Source organism: Ahaetulla prasina, chromosome 1 (assembly GCF_028640845.1).
Source record: "Ahaetulla prasina isolate Xishuangbanna chromosome 1, ASM2864084v1, whole genome shotgun sequence".
In the NCBI taxonomy this organism is placed as follows: domain Eukaryota; kingdom Metazoa; phylum Chordata; class Lepidosauria; order Squamata; family Colubridae; genus Ahaetulla; species Ahaetulla prasina.
This window is the reverse complement of record NC_080539.1, coordinates 309,893,476-309,916,072: the sequence shown is the minus strand read 5'-3', so window position 1 is coordinate 309,916,072 and position 22,597 is coordinate 309,893,476. Positions and strand designations below refer to the sequence as shown.

The window sequence follows — 22,597 nt, the reverse complement described above, 5'->3', positions numbered from 1 at the left end:
GTTTCCCCTACGGTTACTTTTGAATTATTTTTATCATGATCGACCAATGCACAAACCGACACTTGTGTATAACTTGTGCCTAAGGCGGCCAGCCGATAGTTCCTTCCTCATATTTACACCATTTCAGTGTCCAGGGTGGGAGGGGGGCAATCTGAGCAACTAGTCATCCCCTCCTTTCAATCCTATCCAGGTACCAAAAACTACACTCCCCCGAAGGATAGTGTAAGATTCTGGGCAAGCCGGCCGGTCACCAGTCTAAGGAAAAAAGGCCAACGGTTCCTTCGCCTCTCGCTTGCTCCGACCAGCCCGCATGCCTCGCAGCTTTCTACCCAGGAAGAAAAGGGCCGAGCCGGGCTCTACGCGCCAACGAGGGTGGAGCTCCGAGCGCAGCGCATGAGTGTTCGTCTTTTGCAGTGGCGCGAAGCCGCGGAGTCGGGGCAGGGGTTTATTTGGGCTGCCGGCTTTCACCAAACCCTCCGCTTCCACTCGGCGGTGGCCGGAGCAAGGAAGCGTCCCCTTAAAAGCAAGGAGATTCTTCCCTGCCCCAGCCGCTCCCTTGCGCTCTGCTGCAGCTTGCAGGGGTCACCTCCGTCCACCGGGGAGGTTATGAAGCTCACTAAAGCCCAGTACGAAGAGGTGGTTCAGTTCCTGGCTCAGGTACCGCCTACCAGGCAGAGCCTGAGGAAACTGAAGGCAAAATTCCCCAGGTAAGTCTTCCCCGGGCAGCCTCCGTCTCCCACACCCCCACAACCTCTTCCCGCCGCCCAGGCTCTTCCAAGGCAAATTCCGCCCCCTTTTTCTTTCTTTCTTTTTTTTTTACGCGAAGGAAGTGAAGAAGTCAGCTGTCGGAAGTAAACTGTTAACAAGTGGCGGCCCGAGGCCGCGGGGAATCCTTTTGTAACGGGAGAGGAAGCAGCTCAGCTGCCTTTGCGGCGTGATAAAAAAGACTCGCTCCCGTGCAGTGTGGTTTCGCTTCGCTGGGGCAGCTTTTGGGCTGGATTTTTTTTAAAAAGGGGAGCGGGGAATTAGAGGAACGGGAAAAAGAAATGTTGACTCTGGCTTGCTTGCCAGGGACCTCAGAAAGAAAGTTACCCATGAGTAAAAGATGTAAAGTGTGGTGTGTCCTCTCTGGAATGGCCACCCCTAATGTAAATAAGCTGCTAGGTCTCAGTAAATTATATCAATTCTTCATTTCAGCCTGATGTGGGATTGTGGCAGACCAACTGTCATGTGAACCAAGTTCCAATACCGATACTTTTTAAGATATTTGTTGTAAATATCTTTAATTCTTCTTAAAAATGAAGAGAGCGGGGAAGTATTTAGATACAGGGAGTCCTTGACTTATGTCCACAATTGAGGCCAACGTTTCTGTTTGCTAAACAAGACACTTGTTAAGTGAATTTTTCCCCATTTTGAGATTTGTCTTTTGCCACAGAGGTTAAGTGAATCACTGTAGTTGTCAAACCTCGGGACACTGCAGCTGTCACATATACATGCCAGTTCCTAGGCATCCAAATTTTGATCATGTGATCAGGGGGTGATGCTGCAAAGATCATGTGTGAAAAACAATCATAAATCACTTTTTTCAGTCCTGTTGTAACTGAATGGTCACTAAACGAATGGTTGTAAATTGAGGACTACCTGTATTATCTATGTGCTTGCACTTTATAATTTATGCTCCCTTCTACCAAAGGTACCATTTTCCCCAAATAGCTCTCATTTTCCCAAGTACTACAGATCTGATCTAGTTTGGAGCTTCCTATGGCCACATGCCACAAGAAATAATAAAGTCAATTCTCTCTGTTAGCTTATCAAACAGATTAGTTAGGGTGGTTTGGATTATCAAGCCTTAAATTCCTGAAGGAAAAGTAGATTGAAATTAAAAAAACCTAAAACATCTATTAATATTCCTTAGCATTGTAAAAATAATGTTCATACATTTTATATTCATGTTGGAAAACACATTTAACACCACCTCCTTTAACACTTGACTCTTTCTAGCATCACAGAAAATTCTTAATGGTAGACATATTATTCCATTGCAATAAAACAACCAAAGCTATCTGTAATGTAACTGAATTATGCCATTTAATGTTCTCATTCTAGAAGCCATTCTGTCAGGTAGGTTAAATAATCACTGAGGTAGGAAGATACAAGTACTAGACATATCCAACATTGTGGACCTGCTTTTTGTTTAAATGTGAACAAGGATATCTAGACAGCATCTGTCTACGCCTCCTTAAAACAATGGCCTCTTTTTTGCCCATGGCTGCTCTCCTAAGCCATGATGGAATCATGGAAAAATACTGTTTTGTGGGGTCCTCTCTGAGCTTAATGGTTTGCTTTTAGATGTTGTATTACCCAACTAGGTAACATCAGTGTGAGTGTAAGTGATGTTAACTAATTGGGGTAATGAAATGTTGTAAACAACCAGTCAAGGTCAGATAGCAGCAAGGACTCCACAATTCAACTCTGAGCTACATATATACTTTTTTTATTGGAATATACATTATATTTGAAGTGTTGCAGGTGTTGCAGGTGTCATGTTTATGCCCCCACATGCTTGGAAACTGCACTTCTTGTTTATCTCTTTTTCCTCTTAAAAACCCACTACCTCCCAAAAGGAGTACAGGTTTCATACAGGTTTTGAGAACATCCTTCAAAATGCCATGTACAACAAGCATGATCTTCTTCAGTCTGATGAAAATTAGTCCTGTCTTTTGCTATGAAGTAGGGCTGTTTAATTATTAAAAACTGAACGCCCACTTTTCGCTGGGTTGCAGATAATTAACTGGGTGTAATATAAATAAATAGTATTAGTTTGTATAGCATAAAAGTTTGTATACTTCTCATATATAATGGCATGCAGGATGTGATCTTGTTTGATGGAGTGTTTGAAGTATAAGTTAAGCTAGATCTTAAGAGAGGCTTCCTTCACTTTATGCTATGATTATGTACCATGATAAGCTCATGCAAAGCAAAATCACATAGAACAAGACATTGAAAGAGTAGAAAAAAAGAAATTTGTGAGTTAGAGTGTCAAATTTTGTAGTCTAAATGAATTGACATAATGTGTAGAGCCTTATTCTTAAGCACTACATTATTCAAGCATGTTTCTTTCCTTGTCTTGTGTTCCCTGCACATTTCCTTAGTGTTTTCTACAGCTAGATTTCTAATGTGTGTGATTATCATAGCAAAAAAAAAAATTGAATGCATCACAGCATTATGAATTTTATTAACATTCTTTGCTATGTTATGCACAAAAGGTTCGATCAGGTTAAAAAGTTGAGGATTTGGGGAACATCCAGCCTCGTTTCTAGGAACAAAGATCTTAGAAAGATCCTTTTTGTTTTCATTTTCTCTGTTCCTTTTGATCCCCTAGTAACAATACAGATAATTCTCAACTTACAACCACAATTGGGACCAGAATTTTGTTTGTTAAGTGACACAGTTGTTAAGCAAGCCATCATGTGACCAGACCCAATTTTATGGCTATTTTTGCTGTAGTGATAAGCGAACAATCACGATTGTTAAGTAAGATATCATGTGAGCATGATTTGTAATCTTTTCTACCAGTTTCCCCATTAATTTTACTTGGAAGCTAACTGGGAAGGTCACTAATTGTGATCACATGATCACAGAAGTGTAAGTTACAGACGTAACTTCAATTGTAAGCTACTTTTTTCAATACCATTGTAACTTTGAACTGTTGTTAAGCAAATGGTCGTATATCAAGGTCTATTGCAGCTAGGGATTAAATGGAAACAAGGCACACATTTACAATAACTACACATGGTAAATACATAAGTGAGAGAAAAAAGGAATTTGGCAGAAAAATATTCAAGTGGCTTTGCCAGAAAGAACTCTTAGCACATTTCTGGACCTTTGATACAAATTGACTATACCCAGTTGAGAAAAATATTATTGAATTATCTCAGGTAGGATGCACCAAATAATATATGAAAAAAAAAAGAGAAAGAAACCATGAATATACTGACATACCTTTGTGAGTCACTCATCAATATACTTTTATTTAAGTGGATGAGTGAATTTTCATTTAGCCTTTGGCCAAATCAAGGAATACAATAAACCACAGAACTTGAATATTGTTTTTACAATAAATTCATTTATTCATAAGATTTATATGGATAGCCTTCTTTCTGTAAGTGGGTGGCATACAATTATTAAAAGTCTATGTATTTATTGTACAATGACTGAGCTCTTTTCTTAGCTTTGGAACCATTATAGTTATATTCAGGCTCACATGTATAACAATGAAAATTACAGAAAATAAATATATTCTTCATGGGAATTTAAAAAATAGGAAATTTGCAAGTTGTGTCCCTTCTGAAGCATTGAAGGATATGTGTCGCACTTTTCAAAGTACCAGAGACACAAATACTATAGAGGATTGGTAATTTGAAAACTTTGTCTCTAGGATGGAAGAAAGTGCTAGGTTAAATAGGCCTTTGTAAAGGAAATCCTAAACATTGAAACGTTAAGACCTGTTATTGTCCAAAGGAAAATATATACCAAAAATGAAAGGGAAAACAGATCTTCTGAGGCTGAGTTAGGAAATTCCAGTTTTCAGCATCTTAAAAGATTTTGGACAACTACTTTTGCTCATTTCCATTTTCTTCTGCAAATTAATTTTCAGATTTGATAATTGAAACTGTTGGCATAAGAATAAACTGCAAACATTTACAGTGATACAATTGCTGCTGCATCTTAAATTGTTCGATCTTTTGGCCCATAAATTAACAATATGGTTCCTATACACACACCCTTTCTCTGTTTATATAGTACATACTTACAGAGCTTGCACCAGGTCTCCAGAAGTAATTCTTAATTTTTAATGAATTTTCAAGCCAGTTTATAGCAGCAGTGAGCATCAGTGCCTAACATACCAATCAACAGTTCCATAGCTACCAGTGTGATGCAATGGCAGCAATGGAGATGGCCATTGCTAAATGAATAAACAAAACACTACGCAACCTGCAGTTGTTAAGCCAGACATCAAATGATCATGACTTGCAATTTTACTGCTAGTTTCTCCATTGACTCTGCTTGTCAGAAGCTGGCTGTGAAACATGCAAGTGGTAATCACATGATCATGGGAGACATTTGTAAACACCTGCTGGTTATAAAGTGCCTGAATCTTTTATCACATGCAAGTGTGATGGGAAGTATAGAAATTTGATTAAATAAACAAGCAAACAAACAAATAATACTGTTTTAAGTATGAGGACCAGTCGTAAAGATACTTTCAGTACTGTCATAATTTTGAAAGGTCTCTAAACAGGAAATTTAAGCAACAACCACCCAGGTAAACACTTGCGTGATTTTTTTCCCTGAAGAAATTGCTTCTCTAGCATGAATGCTGTCATGTGCATTTTGTTATTGTTTTAAATAGTCTTAAATTAAAGCTGGTGCCTGGGCATGCTGGATCACCTGTATAAAACTGAAAAATATTAAACAAAACTTTCAATCCAATTTTAGTAGGTACTTGTTTCTCCAAATATAAATGGCATGTGATTGCTTTTAATATAAAAGAATAATGCATAAAACGTGAAGGATTATTATTCAGTTGAAAGTTTCAAGGTCTGTAAATTAGCTGAGTATTAATACACTATCTCTGAAACCGTTTTATCTCTTGGATGTTACCATATAGGGAATATTTTCTATTTAGTTTCATAATAGAAAATAAATAATTGAAGATGACTTTTCCTAAAAAAACCCTTTTTCTTACAAAATAATTGCTTTGTATTATCTTGTCCATTAGAGTAATTTCCAATTCTGCATTCTGCTAATATTTTGCTAACATTTTTGTTAAATTTAAATAAATAAAATATTTTGTATTTAAACCTATTAATTTAATAGATAAAACTACTCCATGAATGAAATAACCATTCTTTCTTATATTTTCTGAGTATACAGAATTGTATCATTTGTGGAAATTTACTGTTCCGTCTAGAATATATCTTTCTGCCAATATGCCTAGACTCTAAAATGAAAATATTGTGTGTGGATGAGAAATTGCCAATAATGGTAGAAATCCTGATGGTTTTATGATAGATGCACCTGTCCATTAAGAAATGGCCTGAAACCACCAACTCTCCTTTGAAAGTTCCTGAAGCCTTTTAAATCAAATTAATCTTAAAGCTTCTTGGGACAATTCAGATAGGCAGAACTTTTTTTCCCCTGTAAGTCCAGATGAGATGAAACTGATACTGATATTTACACTGTCAGAGAGAACTATGTAAAATGTGCCAGACAAAGCCTTCTTCAAAAATAATGGAAACATAAAAATAATACTAGGAAGATGAAATGTGTATGTAATATTTAATTTTAACCACATTTGTAGACAGTTTTATGTTAAAAATTAGCATTTTAGTGTCATGAGACACAATAAACCATTTGTTCTAGAATAGTATGGACAAATGTATCATGGATATAGAATTCTTAAAATGCTATCTGAAACATGTTTGCTCAAATACGAGTCTCATTTAGTTAAGTGCAAGTGGATTGCAACCTTAAATGTTTTGTATTACAAACAATATTTGTAATACATCTTTGCTTTGTGGTTTACTATGACTAAGTAAATCTTTTTTTTTTCATTCTGGCCTCTATAGGCTTATGAAAAAAGGCTTTGTGATCAAATTTATTAATGTAAAGTCACTCGTAAGAATAAAATTAGTGCATAATTGATAGTGTTGTATCAGAAACTTGGCTATAGCTCAAAAGACCATACGCTTTCATGTACCGTAAGATTCCAGATTTGAAAAATAACCTCACCTAAAATCTTGGAGCATTGTTGTCAATTAGTGTTCAGAATATTGAACCAAATGATCAGTTCCATCGTAAGGTGGTTTTCTTGTAGTTAGTTTTATGTGCAGTCTCCTGAGGGGATATCCACCAGTCCAAGTTGGACAGATGGCTTAACCAGTGATTTAAATGCTATCCTGGGTGCCTTAGAAAGTAATTTCACTGCAATCTTGCACTCTTCTATTCAGTTCCTTATGTACTACCAAATCTGCTCTGGTAGATCTCCCAACCTTCTGACAGATTGATATCTGATTTATATGCCATTATAAAACTGCATGTAATCTACACTGACTCCCAAATAAAAACAAAAATAGAAACAAAATAATACCATGAGCTCCTAAAATTCATATCACAGATTCATAAAATCCATACTGCAAAACCAAATGGTACCCAGAAGTCCTCTGGATCAGGGGTTGGAGGGATGGGTTGCCCCCGGTTCAGACTGGCTCTATAGAACTGGTAGTAAAACCGGCGGGAGGCTCTGCCCGCTGACCCGAATGTCATCAAAAGTGATCTGCGCATGCGCAGAAGCACAGGCACAATGCAAACCGGTAGCAAAGGTAAGTAGAACCCTGATCTGGATCCATCAGTTTTCACTAACTTCTGGAAGACTATTAGCCTGTGCTCAAGGAGGAGGCTGCTCCAAAATGCAAGAACAGCTAACAAAAATTACTGACTCTGTGCCTTTTTACCTCTTGATAATTGGAACAACTAATAGGTTTTTCCAGAGAGCACATGCTGAATAATTCAATTCCAGAATTAGAAAAGGTTGTCCTGCAAGTACATGGGGTAAGCCATGTGGGGCTTTAAATTTAAAGTTAGCATCCCGAAACTAGTGCAAGGCTCACACTAATTGTGTACTATGGTTTGGCGGCTTTCTTTTTGCCACTTCATGGGCATTGATACAATTTATGCAACAATTTTTTTTCAGAATTCTTGACAAAGTTCCAGAATCCTCTTATACCTTAATTTAAACCACTTTATAACTTATCAAGGTTCCAAACATCATTTATTCTAGTTCACTATTTTATATCATTGTAAGATACAGAAAATCTCTCTTTCACTCTATCTGAGCAAAATCAGTGAAAGGACTAACTCTTTAAAAGAAGTAATTTTGTACTTACTAATATTTATATTGAATGTCATTTATGAAACGTATATTACAGTTTGTTTTTCCAATAACATTTGTAGGAAAAACTAATAGGTAAAATGTGACTTACTTTTCAAGCTACATTAAGCTAAGCTGGCAAATGGACTGCAAGTGTGGAACATGAACCTTATCAGTACATGCTTGAAAAAGTTACAGTAAGCTTAAATGTATATCACACCACCAGTTTTTCATATATAGTTTAAATAGAAATATTTATTTAAATAGTTTGAGCCAAATTTGAAAACTTATCCCTAGCATAGATATATTATGAAGGTGAATAAATAAGGCTGCAAAGGGTCCATTAGAGATGCTGTAGTATTCTTCCACACCAATTCCAAAATCTCAAGGTTTCTAAAGAAATCTGAAGGTATATTACACTTCCATTTTCTCCTGTGTCAGCAACAGCGCCAACTTTACAATACCATAACCTGGTATCTTTTACATTGATGTATGACTACATCTACTTTAACAAAATTAAGGAATGTATGAGAATATAAGTAATGGTTTAACGTAGTCAATATCCTAAGCATGTTTCAGAGATGAGTTTTTGGAAGGGTAGAATTTGTGTAAGTAGAAAGATTGGAAGCATTTGCATCAGTTGAGTAGTGACCTTTAAATGGATTACATTTTTATGCATCTCCAATAATTGCCAGGGTTCCCTTTAGAATTATATTGTACTAATTGTCAGTGCTGCTTTTGTTAGAGTGAAGACCACAGCCTCAAACACTGAGACAGGACATCAACATCATTGCTTAATTCGCCAGCTGGGTTGCATCATCATATTGATGGTACTTCACCTCATGACAGTGGATGACTTCATCAAGTGACCTCATGAAGAGATTAAACAAATAGAATGAGAACTTAATCCTCTTGAAGCCCATATAATGGGGGCCAAAGGTAGAACTTCTTATTAGACAGAGAGTTATTTGTCCATGAGAATGAAGTTACAGAAGAAAGGTTTTCTCCTCTCAGATTCCCAGCAATGGACTGTGGCTTGCATGTGTGGAGCTAGATATCACCCGAGACAACCTCTGATCATTATGGCAGATAGGAAATACATATACGGTGGTACTTCGCTACTTGTGCTTAAATGGTTCCATGAGGCACGATGAGTACTAAACAGGATGAGTAGCAAACAAACCATGAACAGCCCTCTCAACAGAGGTAGAGGGATAAGACGTTACCTACCCTCAATTTACAATGCGGTTCTTTTGGCTGTTACAAGAAGATTATCTCTGATTCAGGTGACCCTGAGGTCATAGATAAAACTCCAACCACAAAAGGTCTCAGAGAGTGTTAAGACCAGTTGACTGCAAAGAAAATAAAATATTTTCATTCCCCCCCAGCCTATCAGAATCTATCATTCTACCCCAACCACCACCAACTAATCACAACTAATCAATAATTGTCCCTCCATCTCCCACAGCATCCAATACAACTGATGATGCTTCCAGGATAGGAAGCGAAACATCTTGTTTTTCCTCAAAATATCAGTCCAGTTGCCTTTTCAAAATAAAAACCACTATTGATACATGTGACTTACCACATGACTCTTTGTTTTGGCCAGGAAAAACTTCCTATCTGTCCCTTTTCCTATGCCAGTGATCTTCCCAGCATAGCTGACTTCCTGTCTGGCCTCTGCAGCTGTCCCCACTTCCTTTTGCAGCGCATCAATTACCAAGTAAAGATGAATACTGGGACAACATTTTTGTGTCAAAATGTGTTGAATACCAAATTCAACAGATTTTGAAGCAATTGAGTATCGAGATACTACTATATCTGTTAAGTCAGAAAGTATGGAGAAAGAAGCCTAGAATTTAAATACATAAGAATATAAATGTCTTTACATTTAGAAAACATTTCATATGATTTCATGAGGAGGATGTGATGACTCAGCAGTTAAAGAAACTGAGCTTGTCAGCTGGAAAGCTGACATCTTGGTTCGAGTTCCGAGTGTAACGCAATGGGATGAGCTTCTGTTACTTGGCCCAGCTCTTTCACAACTAGCAATTAGAAAGCATGCAAAAGTCAGTAGATAAATAGATGCCACTTTGGTGAGAAGGTAACAGCATTCTGTGTGCCTTGGTGTATAGTCATGCTGGTCACATGACCATGAAAATGTCTTCAGACAATGTTAGCTCTCTTGGCTAAGAAAGGAAAAAGAGCACCAGCCTTTAGAGTTGGACACAACTGAACTAGGAAAACCTTATCTTTACCTTTAGTTTATGATTCCATGTCTTATTTAAATACCTTCATCTGTTGCAGTTACTGTATATATGAAAGTTTTCAAAAAGTCAAAGCAAGGAGTTGACAAGGAATTAAGCAATGAAGTGACACAAAGTGTGTGATTAACTGCCAAGCTCAGTCAGTAAGCCTGACAAAGGCTTCTGTCTTACATCTATCTGTCTGTCCGTCTATTTACTTATTTAGTCAATTTGTATAGTTACCCATCTCAATGAATGACTGAATGGTGAACGATTTTAAAAGTAAAAATAAAAACAATTACACCAACAAGTACCAACATTAAAATACTACACTGCTGGTTATTACTTCCATACTTACTTTCAGCTAGGGAGGAATTCAGGCAGTTCTGGTCTTGCAAAGAGTGCTGTGATTCTGAATAACAGGTAAGTACAGAGACAGTGAGGTAGTTTTATTCTAAAGTTGTTACTCCTCATATTTTCCACCTCGCTGGACAGTTGTTACTTTCACATTCTCTCTGACAGATTATTTGTATTAAAAACAGAAATTTGTCTTAAAAGAAAAGTATTTACTGTAGTAATTTAAGGAAGCATACCTGAATTTCCCATCATTTTATCCTCACTTTTCTGTAACGTAGCAGACTGAAAACCTGGCCAAAAGCCAGAACAATTTAATATTCTAGACAAAGCTTGAACCCAAATTACCTTGATTCTATTCAGAAACCTAAATCTATTATTTTAGATAGATGCTTCCATTCAACTGCATTATTTTTCACCATGTATGGTTTTTTCCATTCATATATTATACATTCACAGTGGGGCCATCCTACTAATTATTGCTTCATATAATTCAACCTCATACAACCTTGATCTCAGGTCATAAATAAATGCCCTCAGATTTTGAAGGGCTCTGTAGTTCAGATTTAATACTTTCCACATATGATTATTGGTTCTTGGCTCCTGGAGCTTTAAAATACTATGATCCTTCTTCTCTAACACTTACGACTTCAATATAACTGTTCCAATTTTGCATTATATCTCAGGGATAACTATTTATGGGGTTTCTATGTAGCACCAGATTTGTTAGCTTTGCAGGGTAATGGGATTTAGCATATTGGGATAAAAATTTTATTCATGCGGCAGCTTTTTGGACAATCATATTTTGTGCTAAATTACAATGGTGCAATAAATTGCTGAATACACTGTCTGCTGCGTATGACCTCACCATGAAAAATTTGATGCATTAGAGTAGGAAAGGTTGGAATATATCAACCTTGGTTGACAAGGGACTTTGAATGTTGACCTAATACAGATGACCTTTGTGTGCAATAAAAGTGAGTTTAATCTTCAGGTCAAGGTTGAGGTGAACGATAGGGCAAAAACAGGGAAAAGTTTTAGTAGTCTTGGCTGGGGCCTTTGTATTAAGTTAGCAAGCAAAAACAAGATGAAAAAAATAAGTAATTGTTTCCTGAATAATGTCTGTTACCACTTACAATAAATTTACTAACACATAATATAAAAGCAATAGGCAATTGTGTTCATTGTGAAGAAAAGGTGACTATATTTGTATGCTTTTATTATAAAATAATTTAAAAAGTGATGAAAAGTATACCTCTTGTAACTTGTGGACATGGATTTATGAAGACACATTCTTTACAGGAATTACATTAATATAATTTTATTGATTTTTTAAACTTTCAGTTTAAGTAAGACAGCAATGAGATACCTCTTTTAGTTACATTTTTAAATATAAAATGGCTGTTTCATCTGAAGTAGAAAGTCTTTAAACATTTTTCGCAACAGCAATACAAATATTTCAGTTTCATGAAAGTAATAAATTGTTATCTAAAGATTTACTTAAGAAAAATATTTGGGTTTTTTTTACTTAAACTTAGTATATGAACCTTTCAGTTTTAAAGGACTTTGAGGATCTAATAGAACATTGAGTCCTTTAATTACAGACCCAAGGTGTTTTTTTTTTCACCCTTTATCCTTCTCAGCCATTGGGAAAAGTTAGAGATTTTAATGGTAACAACCTCTACTCCTAATAGACCCTGCAAAATATATTCTCCAAGACTGATCAGCTCTGAAAGCTCTAGAGGTTTGATGACTGGAATGGCAGGAAATCACGCTTTCAAGACATAACGAATTGACTGGACCATTCATCATTTGTTAGCATACACTGAAATGCTGAGTTTGTGTGCAGAGGTCTGTGATTTAGTAAATACTTGGGAGATGAATAGAGCTTACACACAGGGGAAGATATTGCTGTCCTTCAGCAGCATCCTTAGACACAGAATCCTGCTGAGAAGGCCGTCTGACGGCAGCTCATCAGTAACTGGCCTGTCACACTCTCTGATGCCCACCAACTATCCCCAGTATATTAAATGCATTTTTAATATCTGCTTCAGTAGATTTAATGAAGAAAATTTCGTTTCCCTACTCTGATCACTGCTTCCTCAAGTGTTTTCGAAGACTGACTGTAGCATTTCCAAGGAAGAGCTGGCCGAGCTTATTACAAATTGAAGTTAAATAAATTCATAAACAAAAACCTCTGCATAGGATTAACTTGTTAAACAATGGCAACTAGAAATAATATGATGTATGCCCTAGTAAAACAAGTTCAGTGTACTAGATACTGCAGAGTCATAATCAGGTGTGAGAGATATACAAAGAAAAGTAGAGTCATTCTATTCTTGCCATTTCAATTTGCCAAAATACACTAATTCATTTAAAGATTTTAAAAAACAGCTTTTTCATTATTTAAATATAAAAGAGTTTTGTTTTCATCAATACATTTGCTTACAAAAATATCAGCAAAAATTTTGGGGCCATAAATATCCCTAAATATGCCTATTAATTGGCTCCATGGAAATCAGCAGAGTTACTAAATTCTTAAGACAAATACAACAAAGTAAGAGAACAGTAAGGACTGCATTTAAAAAAATAAGTTATTATATAAATGAACATCTTTCATAAGAATCTTTTAAAAGTACATTCATAGTATGTGACAAAAGCTTTTTTATCTTTACTTGTTTGAGAATTAATTCAGAATATTATGGTATTCAGACTTTCTCTCAGGAAAACATTAGTCTTAAATATACATACTGTTCCCTAATAAGTCACAATCCTGGCTAAACAGACTACAAAAGTAGAATACAGTAATAAGTTAATGTATTTTTAAAATTATATAATTTTAAAGCTTTTCCTTTTCCTTTTTTTCTTTCAAAGAAGCTCTAATACTTTCTATGCTTCCAAAACAGCATGCGTTTGCAGAATGGACCTATAAATTTGATTCTTATGTGTGTCAAAACAGTAATACACTAAATGCATATTATTATAAAAATTTAAGACTGGTTATAAAAACACCTCCATTTTTATAATACATGGCAGTATTAAATAATACATTTCCTTGTTAGCATCTGTTTGCTGTCATTGTTGGCAAGGTGTGTGATTTATTGCCTAAATTAATGACCATGACTCTCTTGGTCCTGATATACGTCCCCAAGCTTATTACATCACTAAATAAAATGAAAGTTACATATGCTCTCATGTTTGACAGTGATTTTTTTTTGTAATAGTTTTTTTAATCATCTTTTCACTAAATAACACACTCAATTTTAAAGATTTTATTCATGTTGTTTTTTTACTGAACTTATCTATATTGTATTGTATTGTAATGAAACCTGAATCACATGTAATAATAAAATACAATAGAAAACCATGATTAAGCATTATATAGGTGTGAACAAAAACTCTCTCTCTAGTTATTTTTAAATCAAAACCTGCATTGTTTTATAGGTTGTTTATCAAACTAAAGCTTCCTTTAAAGTACCAGTATTTTATTGGTATCTATTAGTAAGCTAGGAATCTGCTAAAATAAAAGGAATCTGCTAAAATCAAAGAATGTTTAATCCTGGTGCTTTCACATGAACATTTCCCTGGTCATCAGTGTAAGTTATGAGTGCATACCAAACTATTTACTACTCTCTTTTAAACAAGTTCTAAACATGAAGCAAAGTGGAAATGAGAGACTGCATTATTCCCAACTGTTAATAATTTATTCATCTAAAGCAAAATACAGATTGGGAAAAAACCCTGATAAAATAAGTAATGTTTCTTTTGATAAGAGTAAAGAAGCAACTGTTATGAGTAGATGAATGGAACCTACAAAAAATAAGCAATGTTTCATCTATTAAGAGAGGTTCACATCCATTCTTCAATCTGTGGCAAATGTAACTAAAATTTAACAGTAATTGGGATTTCTGTTTGTATGTATTGAATATAGTTGAATTTCTCTTATGTTAGATTCCATTTAGTTTTATAGAAGGTAGAATGTTTGTTTTTGAAATTGCACTTCTAGCTGTCTGATGATCCAGAAGATGGGTCAACAGGAATCAAGTGTATAATAGGACATGCTATTTTCAGTATCAAACTACCCTATCACTTTTAGATGTTCAGATGCTATTCTAAGCACCTTGAACTTGGATGAAAAGTTAGCACAGGTTTTTACAAAATGTTACATGAATACTTTTTTTTTGGACAATGTGGTATTGCTTCGGAATTCTGAATTGCACTATTTAATATCATCATTAGAAGAAAACAATAGAACGTATTGTGGTAATTAAATGTGAAATTACTGAAGCTAAACTGCAGTAGAAACTCCTATAATCCTGGAAATTCAGGATGAATATATAATAGAGAGAAATAAAAGAACATTCCAAAGTTATGAATCTGCTCCTTCAAAGAGACTACATTCTCATCAATAATATCTTATTTATTCATTTCCTAACCCAGAAGTCAACAATGAGTCTTTCCATCTTAGTGAAATACAACTTTTAATGCAGACTATTATATTCATCTAGGCAACAGTTCAAGACCTATACAGTCATGCTTGATTTTGACAACAAAGTATTATTGATATATAATTCCTCCTCCTATTTTCTTGCATAAAAATGGCAAGCAAAATATATCATTGCAGTATGTTACCAGCCAAGGTGCCAAGAAAAAAAAATCCTTTATGCTTCTTTATGGTATCTACACCATAAATACAGTAGATCCACAGTATGATACTCCAACTTACTTGCATCCCATCAAGAGAGTCCATTTAAATATTATGGCTGTGCATATCTTTCAAAGTAGATTTTTGGCAGTTAACAGTAAAGTATATGAAGTACTTTTTTTGAAACAGCACTTTTTAGGCCTACATATTTGCTTCATAAGCTGCTTTTGGTTTTCTTAACATGTGTTCATTCACAACCATTTTAATTCTTTACAGAGCTGAACAATTTCATTACAGCGTCTAAGCAGTTTACCTTTCTATGCAATCCCCGTATGCTCTTCTCTACCCAGAACAATTCTCAATAATGTAATAGAAGAGACAAAACTATTTCCTAGTCTCCCTCACTCCCCCACTGCCCCAACAATAGGCTGTTATCGTTGTTTCTTCATATTAGTTTTGAGATGCATACCATTTGTCCTTAAATTGATTTTCACCAATTTTGTTGATCAATAATTTTCTAGAAAGCAAGTGACACTGCAAAAATGTTTGGGGATGACTATGTTGATTATTATAATGATATAATAGTAAGGAAGATGATAGTAAGGAAGATGGACTCTTTTTAAAACTCTGACATAAATTTACTATTTGATTGGCTTCTGGCAATCTTTTGCTACCTCAGAGCCTGATACTACAAGGCGGAGTCTACATACACATTTATGTCCCATCTCTTCCACTGATACTATCTGTTCTATTCTCAGATTAGCTGTTATAACCCTTGTCCCAAAGGTGCGTTTTCAAGACGCAACTAGACTTTCTGGTTTTTCTTTGAAGACATTTCGCTTTCAAGAAGTTTGTTCAGCTTGTATAACCCTTAAATATAAATGGGTTTCCATGGTATTCAGGTGAAGTCTCAATAATATTCTGAAATTCCCCCCAAATATTACTTCTAAAAGTATATAAATATTATTTATACTATGTGTAGTACAACCTCTTCTTAGCTTTCTCCATGCGACGATCTGTACAATGTCTTCTTTTGATTGTTCTTTAACATGCTGGTTATTGCATTTAAAGTCCTACATGGTTTGGAGCCTGAATATCTCCAAGACTACTTGCTCAAGGTATTGCCTGCAGAGAAAAGGTGCTGAGAATCCCAAATGATGTAGCAGAAAGGGACAGATTGATAAGCATTTTCTGCAGAAATGGCCTTCTTCCCCCAGAAAATTTTCATCTTTGCTACTGATATTTAAGAAGTTTTTAAAACATTTCAGGAAGCATTTAGTAACTGTGGCATTCCATTCACTTGGAATGATTGCAGAATTTGTATGTGATGATTCATTGATTGATTGATTGACTGATTTATAGTTTGATAGTTTATGGTGGGTTGGGATTTTTTTGCTGTTTTTGCTATTTTGTAATGTTTTCTTCCTCTATAGCCCTATGCTATGCAGAGGTGATTCTGAGGGCTATTAACCTTTTCTTATGGGAGGGGATAGGATATGATGTGGACTGCAACAGAATAAAGAAATCAACTAAATTAAGTAGAGCTTTCTGCTTACACAAGACACTGCTGGTTCATACCATATTGTATTGTAACAGCTTGATCAAAGCTTGAATTCTGTGAAGTTTCCCAATGAGTAAATTTAATTTAGGAGGATTTGCTTCCAAATAAACATACACAAGATCAGGCTAAAAGCTGAATTTTTTGTTAAAGCTACAGTATTTATTGTTAAGCTGTTTCTGAATAGCATCAGATTAAGAGCTTATTGTTCGGTATGAATTGAATGGTAAATGTGGAGTGGGGGGGAAGGACTACCAGACGTGGAGACATTTGTTATGTTTAGTATATGATACAATGGCTGTGTAAACTATAATCCTGTAATTTTGCAAGTTCTATTTTATCCTGTAGCTGTAAAAGATAATCAAAATAAATTATGGATGATAAAGAAATATTTCTAGGGTTGTATGCATTCTTTTAGGAATTGAGTCTGATCTATAAAATTTTAGTGAGCATATTAAATAATACAATATGATGTGCTACATGTCATTTCTGATAAATTATTTTGTGCGGAACATTTATACTGCTTTCATGAAACAGCTTTGTTTGCTGTTTAATGAGTATAAATTACACATCTTTGGCTCTCCTTCTTAAAAAGTAGGGTGATTCCTGTTCCCCCCTTCCCCAATAATGGGCAGAAAGGTATATGTAGGTCATCTCTGAAATAGTATGACATTGATTTAAGGTTCCTCAGCTGTGCAGTGTACATAACACATATGTTAGAGAGTCATCTGTCAACCAGGCCCCTCCTATGGAGTTAAAGTTCTAAAGGGAAAAGAATTCGACACAGTGCTGTCAGTGTTAAATTTTCACAATGGAAGAGCATGCAAATATTGAGCCTCTTGCTTAGCAGTAGTGCTCTGTCTAATGTCTGTGCTGGTTAGAATAATAAAAAAAAAGTGGGTGCATCTAGGGCTCTTAGATCTGACAAAGGTCATGCTATACTGGGCATTTGAATTGGAAATTGTCTGGACTTAGAATTTATAAAGCTCCCAGTGTTGTCGGGGAAAAATTTCAGCAGGGTTTTTTGTCCCTGGAGAGGCCTCTTAGGCCCTTTTCTGTCCTATGAATGAATTTAGATGTGAGGGCTTCTCTGGCCTTAAAACTGTTAAATTCATTTTGCATACATCCCCAGAGGGAGGGGGGAAAAACCTGGCAGATGCTTTTGTCTTGGAAGTGTTTAAAAGAAAACTGCAGAACAGGAACAAGAGAGAGAAGGGGCCCTATGTAGAGTCCCAGAACACTTTGGAAATGGCCAATATGCAGCTTTCATCAGTACTAAGGCGGGGCGCAATATGGTGCCTGTAGCTCACTAGGGAATATGAATGTTGATTAAGCATCCTCCCAGGCTTTGAAATTCTGAAAGCAGTGTCAGAATAATAGATGTTGAGCAAATGTCAAGCATTTGTTAATTTCTCTGTTATTTGGAGTTTATCTAGCATGATCAATCAAATAAACTAGTGCTTCTCTGTTGTGGCATGTGTCATTGATATGGTGATTAGATGGCTAGAGAGAACTTCTGCCTTTGCTTCTTTATCCAGGTAACAGATTATAGACGTATTCATTGTTATTTAGTGAGATAAGGCACATTTACCAAAATTGCAGAAAGTTGCTTACAATACCATGTTGTGGTGATACATACATTAAAAATTCATTATATATGCAGCAATCGTATTTCTCATCTTGTCTTGATGAGAAATTGGGAACGTGACAAACTGGGAAACTTTATCAGAAAAAAAAAATACTGTCAGGGAACTACATGTTGTCTTATTTAGCTGGTAGGTAAAATACTTTACTTTGCTGTTTAGTCAAAAAGGTTTTCAGAATGACTTACAATTAATTATAAATTTACCATTATACTTCCTATAAAATGCTTTGTTAGAAAAAAACCTCTTCGTATTAGTTAGGTTTTTGAATTTGTTTGTCTTTAATCAGATAACAATAACATTTTATTACTCTACATTTTAGAGTATGCTTAGAATGAGAAAAAGTTGTGTATCAACCTTGGAATAGTTCCCAGGGGCATCTGCGGATAACCCCAATGAAGAAAAATGCAGACAAATGTGCTAGGTTGCATAATCCACAATTTTATTACTTTCTCCATGTGCCTTTGTTTAGGCTGCAATGGGCATTCACAAAATTTGAATCAGTCATGTTCTGATGGAACAAAATCTAAAATACTTTAAGTCATATACCACAGAGAAGAATGGGGAAATGGAAAAAAAACCCACCCATGTTTCTTTATTTTCAACTTTTAAGACCATAATATTAGATAAGTGACAGCTTTTCCAGTTTAGAGAAAAGTTGTCCATGGAGATGATGCCTTCATTTGTTGTTTAAGTTCCCATAGTAAATAATGAGAACCAAAGTTAAGCATACTTTTTAAAGCCAGCTTAAAAAAACTAACATAGCATTGAGCCTAGCAAAGAATCATTGGCAGTGGATTTATGTCACTGTAGGACAATAACAACTGACATGTGACCTCTTTTTAATGCACATGAAGAAGAAAGCATAGAACAGCATAGACTATGCATATAGTAAGACTTACATTATAACCCATGAATTGTAACTTCCATATACCATGAATTTAAAAATAATAATAAGTTTACTGAGTAAGAAGACAACCATATGTGCTAAAATATCTCCCTCTTCCACAATCCCATAGAAGATTCCAGCCAATGGCAGCAAGGATAAAAATGATGATTTCTGATTTACTAGTAAACACACACTACTGATCTTTCTTGAGGAACTACATGGCACCAGAACACAAACCTATGTGGAGTGAATTGCCCTCATATTGACCTCCAACGTTCAATATGTTTTGCAGTTTTGTATCATATTTTTTTCTTTGTAAGAAAATGTCAATGTTTCCCATTCAGATTAAGGAGAACACAGAACAGAACAGAACAGAACAGAATAGAATAGACATAAGAAATTTGTCTTGGTGCATACGCTCTCGGAGTACATAAAAGAAAAGATACATTCGTCAAGAATCATAAAGTACAACACTTAATGATAGTCATAGGGAAACAGTCAATATAAATCTTAAGGATACCAGCAACAAGGTTACAGTCATACAGTCATAAGTAGTAGGAGATTGGTGATAGGAACAATGAGAAGATTAATAGTAATGCAGACTTAGTACTAGTTTGAAAGTGTTGAGGGAATTATTTGTTTAGTAGAATGATGGCGTTCGGGAAAAACCTGTTCTTGTGTCTAGTTATTCTCCTGTACGTTGCTAAGAGAGTCCAAAGCAATGGGTTGTTAACTTCATCTGATTGGCCAGAGACTGAGTTGAATTTGTTTAAAAACACCTCCTCTTCCTGTTTAGCTCCAGTTTATTAACTCAGTCGGCCATAGAGAGACTACCTCCTTTAGCTCCATTGCTTTTGACTCTTTTATCAGCTCATAGGACTTCAATAAATTAGGAAAAATTCTTAAAAAAAGTTTTAAAGTGCCCAATTGTTTTTTTCTTGACTGCTGGGAGCCGGAGCGGCAAGGAAAGAGGCTCGTGCTTCGCGCGCAGCCCAGCGCCGCTCAGCTGAGCCGCCCAAAGGCCGGCGGCCATTTTTTTACATTCCAAGCCTCTCAAGCCTCGTAGAATCGCCGGTTTGAGGAACGGACATCGCTGGACCTCACCAAACTGTAAATGGAGGCCAGCGGAGCGCAGGAGAAGCCGTGGTGTCGGCTTCACGCCTGCAGGGGTGGAGAAAAGATCCGTGGTGTCGGAGGCTAGTTCCCCCTGCCGACGCTGCAGTAAAAAGGGTGCTATAGGAGCAGTGGTGCCTGCTTCGCGCCATTTGGGGACCCCCCCCCCAAAGCAACCCCCCATGCAGCCTTTGAATGCTTTGAATCCGGCTGTGGTGTCAGCTTGGTGCTAACTGGCCCTTATTGTTTTATCTTATTCCAGGATTCTCAGATCAGGGCCACTATATTATTTGGGCATATATTCCAAGGCCTCTGATAACCACTAGGCCTCATTTCCAAGATGGCGGATCACAGCAGATCTCCTTCCCGGGCTTCTGCCTCGCCCTCCCAAGGACACCTTACTAGCGTGGCTCCTCCCCCTCACAAGAGCAGATCCAAATCAAGGGCTTCTGCCACCAAATCTAAGTCTTCTACTTCTCTCCAAACCTCTGCTGCTGCAGAGAGATGCCTCCAGAAGACAACGGGCCTTGGATAGGCAATTTGATAAAGCAAAACAAAGATTAGCAGAGGAAGGCAGGGAAACTTCTGTTCCACTAACTGAAGATTCTCCTTTATTAAATCAGCCTGGATGGTCTCCCACTATCCCTAGTGGTTCAGGAGAAAACCAGGAAACAATTTGTACAGTTTTTGGAGATTCTTCTAGAGCCATGCCTGAGCCCCCACATCAGGCACCTTCTGCCACCTTCACTCCCACAGCAGCGGGAGTCTCCCACAGAGAAGACAGTAATCCTGCCATTTCTCAGGATATACGCCATCTTATCATGCAAACCATTTCTCAAGGCATTGACAATGCCTTCACTCAGAGAGGTTTCCCAGCTCCATCTCCTTCGGGCAGCTCTGACCAAAGACCCCATTCTGTTAGCCACCCACCCAGACTATGCGCTGCACACGCTCTCCAACTCCTTCACACCATAGTGAGGACTCCTTTTTGGGGGAGGAAGACATAGCAGAGTATAATCTGTCTGAAGACGAAGAGTCTGCCCCAGACAAACCTGCTCCCACCGGCCTTTTTCGCCATGAGCTTTTCTACACATTACTACACAAGGCAAAAGTTACGGCCAACATGGGGGTTGCCTTACGCCAATCTGAGGGAGCTTCAGATCTGTCAGACCCCAACAAATTCCTCTTTACTGAACCAGTCTCAGAGCAACGGGTAATTCCTTCACCCAAGCTCTTCTTGGACACCATCCAACGTCAATGGAGTCACCCTGGTGCCATTCCTACTCCTAGTGGCTCAGACAAAAAGATGTACACGACGGATCAAGATCTTGAGGACCTCCTCAAGGTTCCTACCGTAGACACCCCAATTGCCATCTTGGCTTCTTCCTCCAACATTATACCTTCAGATGCAGCAGAAGGTCTCCGAACGGAAGACCGCAGAGCGGAACTCTCCACCCGCAAAACCCATCAAGCGGCTGCCTGGGCTATCAGATCTGCCACAGCAGCCTCATTCTTTGCTAGAACATCTTTGATATGCCTCAGACAAATGCAGGAGAGGATTCCTCAGGATGATTCCAGATTATATCAGGACATAAATAAATTGATAGCGGCTGCTGAATACACTGCGGATGCCACCCTTAATTCTGCAAAATTTGCATCCCGAGCCCTTGCCTCCGGCATCACCTCCAGGAGGCTGTTATGGCTCAGACAATGGCAAGCCGACATGAAGACCAAATGGTTAGCGGCTGCCCCATTTAAGGGTGGATCTCTCTTTGGTGAAGCCCTAGACCCTATTTTAGTTGAAGGAAAAGACAAACGTAAGATCCTTCCCTACGTCTCTAGACGTTCAGATAGACGTCCTTCTCTTCCTTACCGCAGACAGCCTTTTCACACCCAGGATCCCGGGTTCCAATCCCCGGCCTATCAACGTTCCTTCCAACCTCCCCCTGACAGGTTTCAGGACAGACAGTCCTTTCGTGACAGGACCAGGCAATCCCAGACCAGACGTCCCTACCGTGGATCCGGTTTCCGACCTTATTGCAGGAACAAATGACTATCCCGGCCAGGATCCCATCGGCGGTCGTCTCACCAAGTTCGTCCCTACCTGGTCCCGCACGACAACCGATGCCTGGGTACTGCAAACCATCACCCTTGGTCTCTCCCTCGAATTCAATTCAAATCCTCCGAGGAGATTCATCCAATGCCAAATTCCCAAA

At 37.2% G+C, this 22,597-nt stretch overlaps 1 protein-coding gene across 4 annotated transcripts in view; it reads left to right on the top strand.

Annotated features, from left to right (window-relative positions):
* Positions 1 to 387: 387 nt before the first annotated feature.
* Positions 388 to 22,597, top strand: part of CDIN1 (CDAN1 interacting nuclease 1) — a 145,409-nt gene continuing 123,199 nt past the window's right edge. For all 4 annotated transcript variants that reach the window (XM_058162163.1, XM_058162165.1, XM_058162164.1 and 1 more), the window contains exon 1: positions 388 to 707. In XM_058162163.1, coding sequence (XP_058018146.1) covers positions 394 to 707 — 314 coding nt within the window. In that variant the 5' untranslated portion in view covers positions 388 to 393. The remainder of the gene's footprint in view (positions 708 to 22,597) is intronic.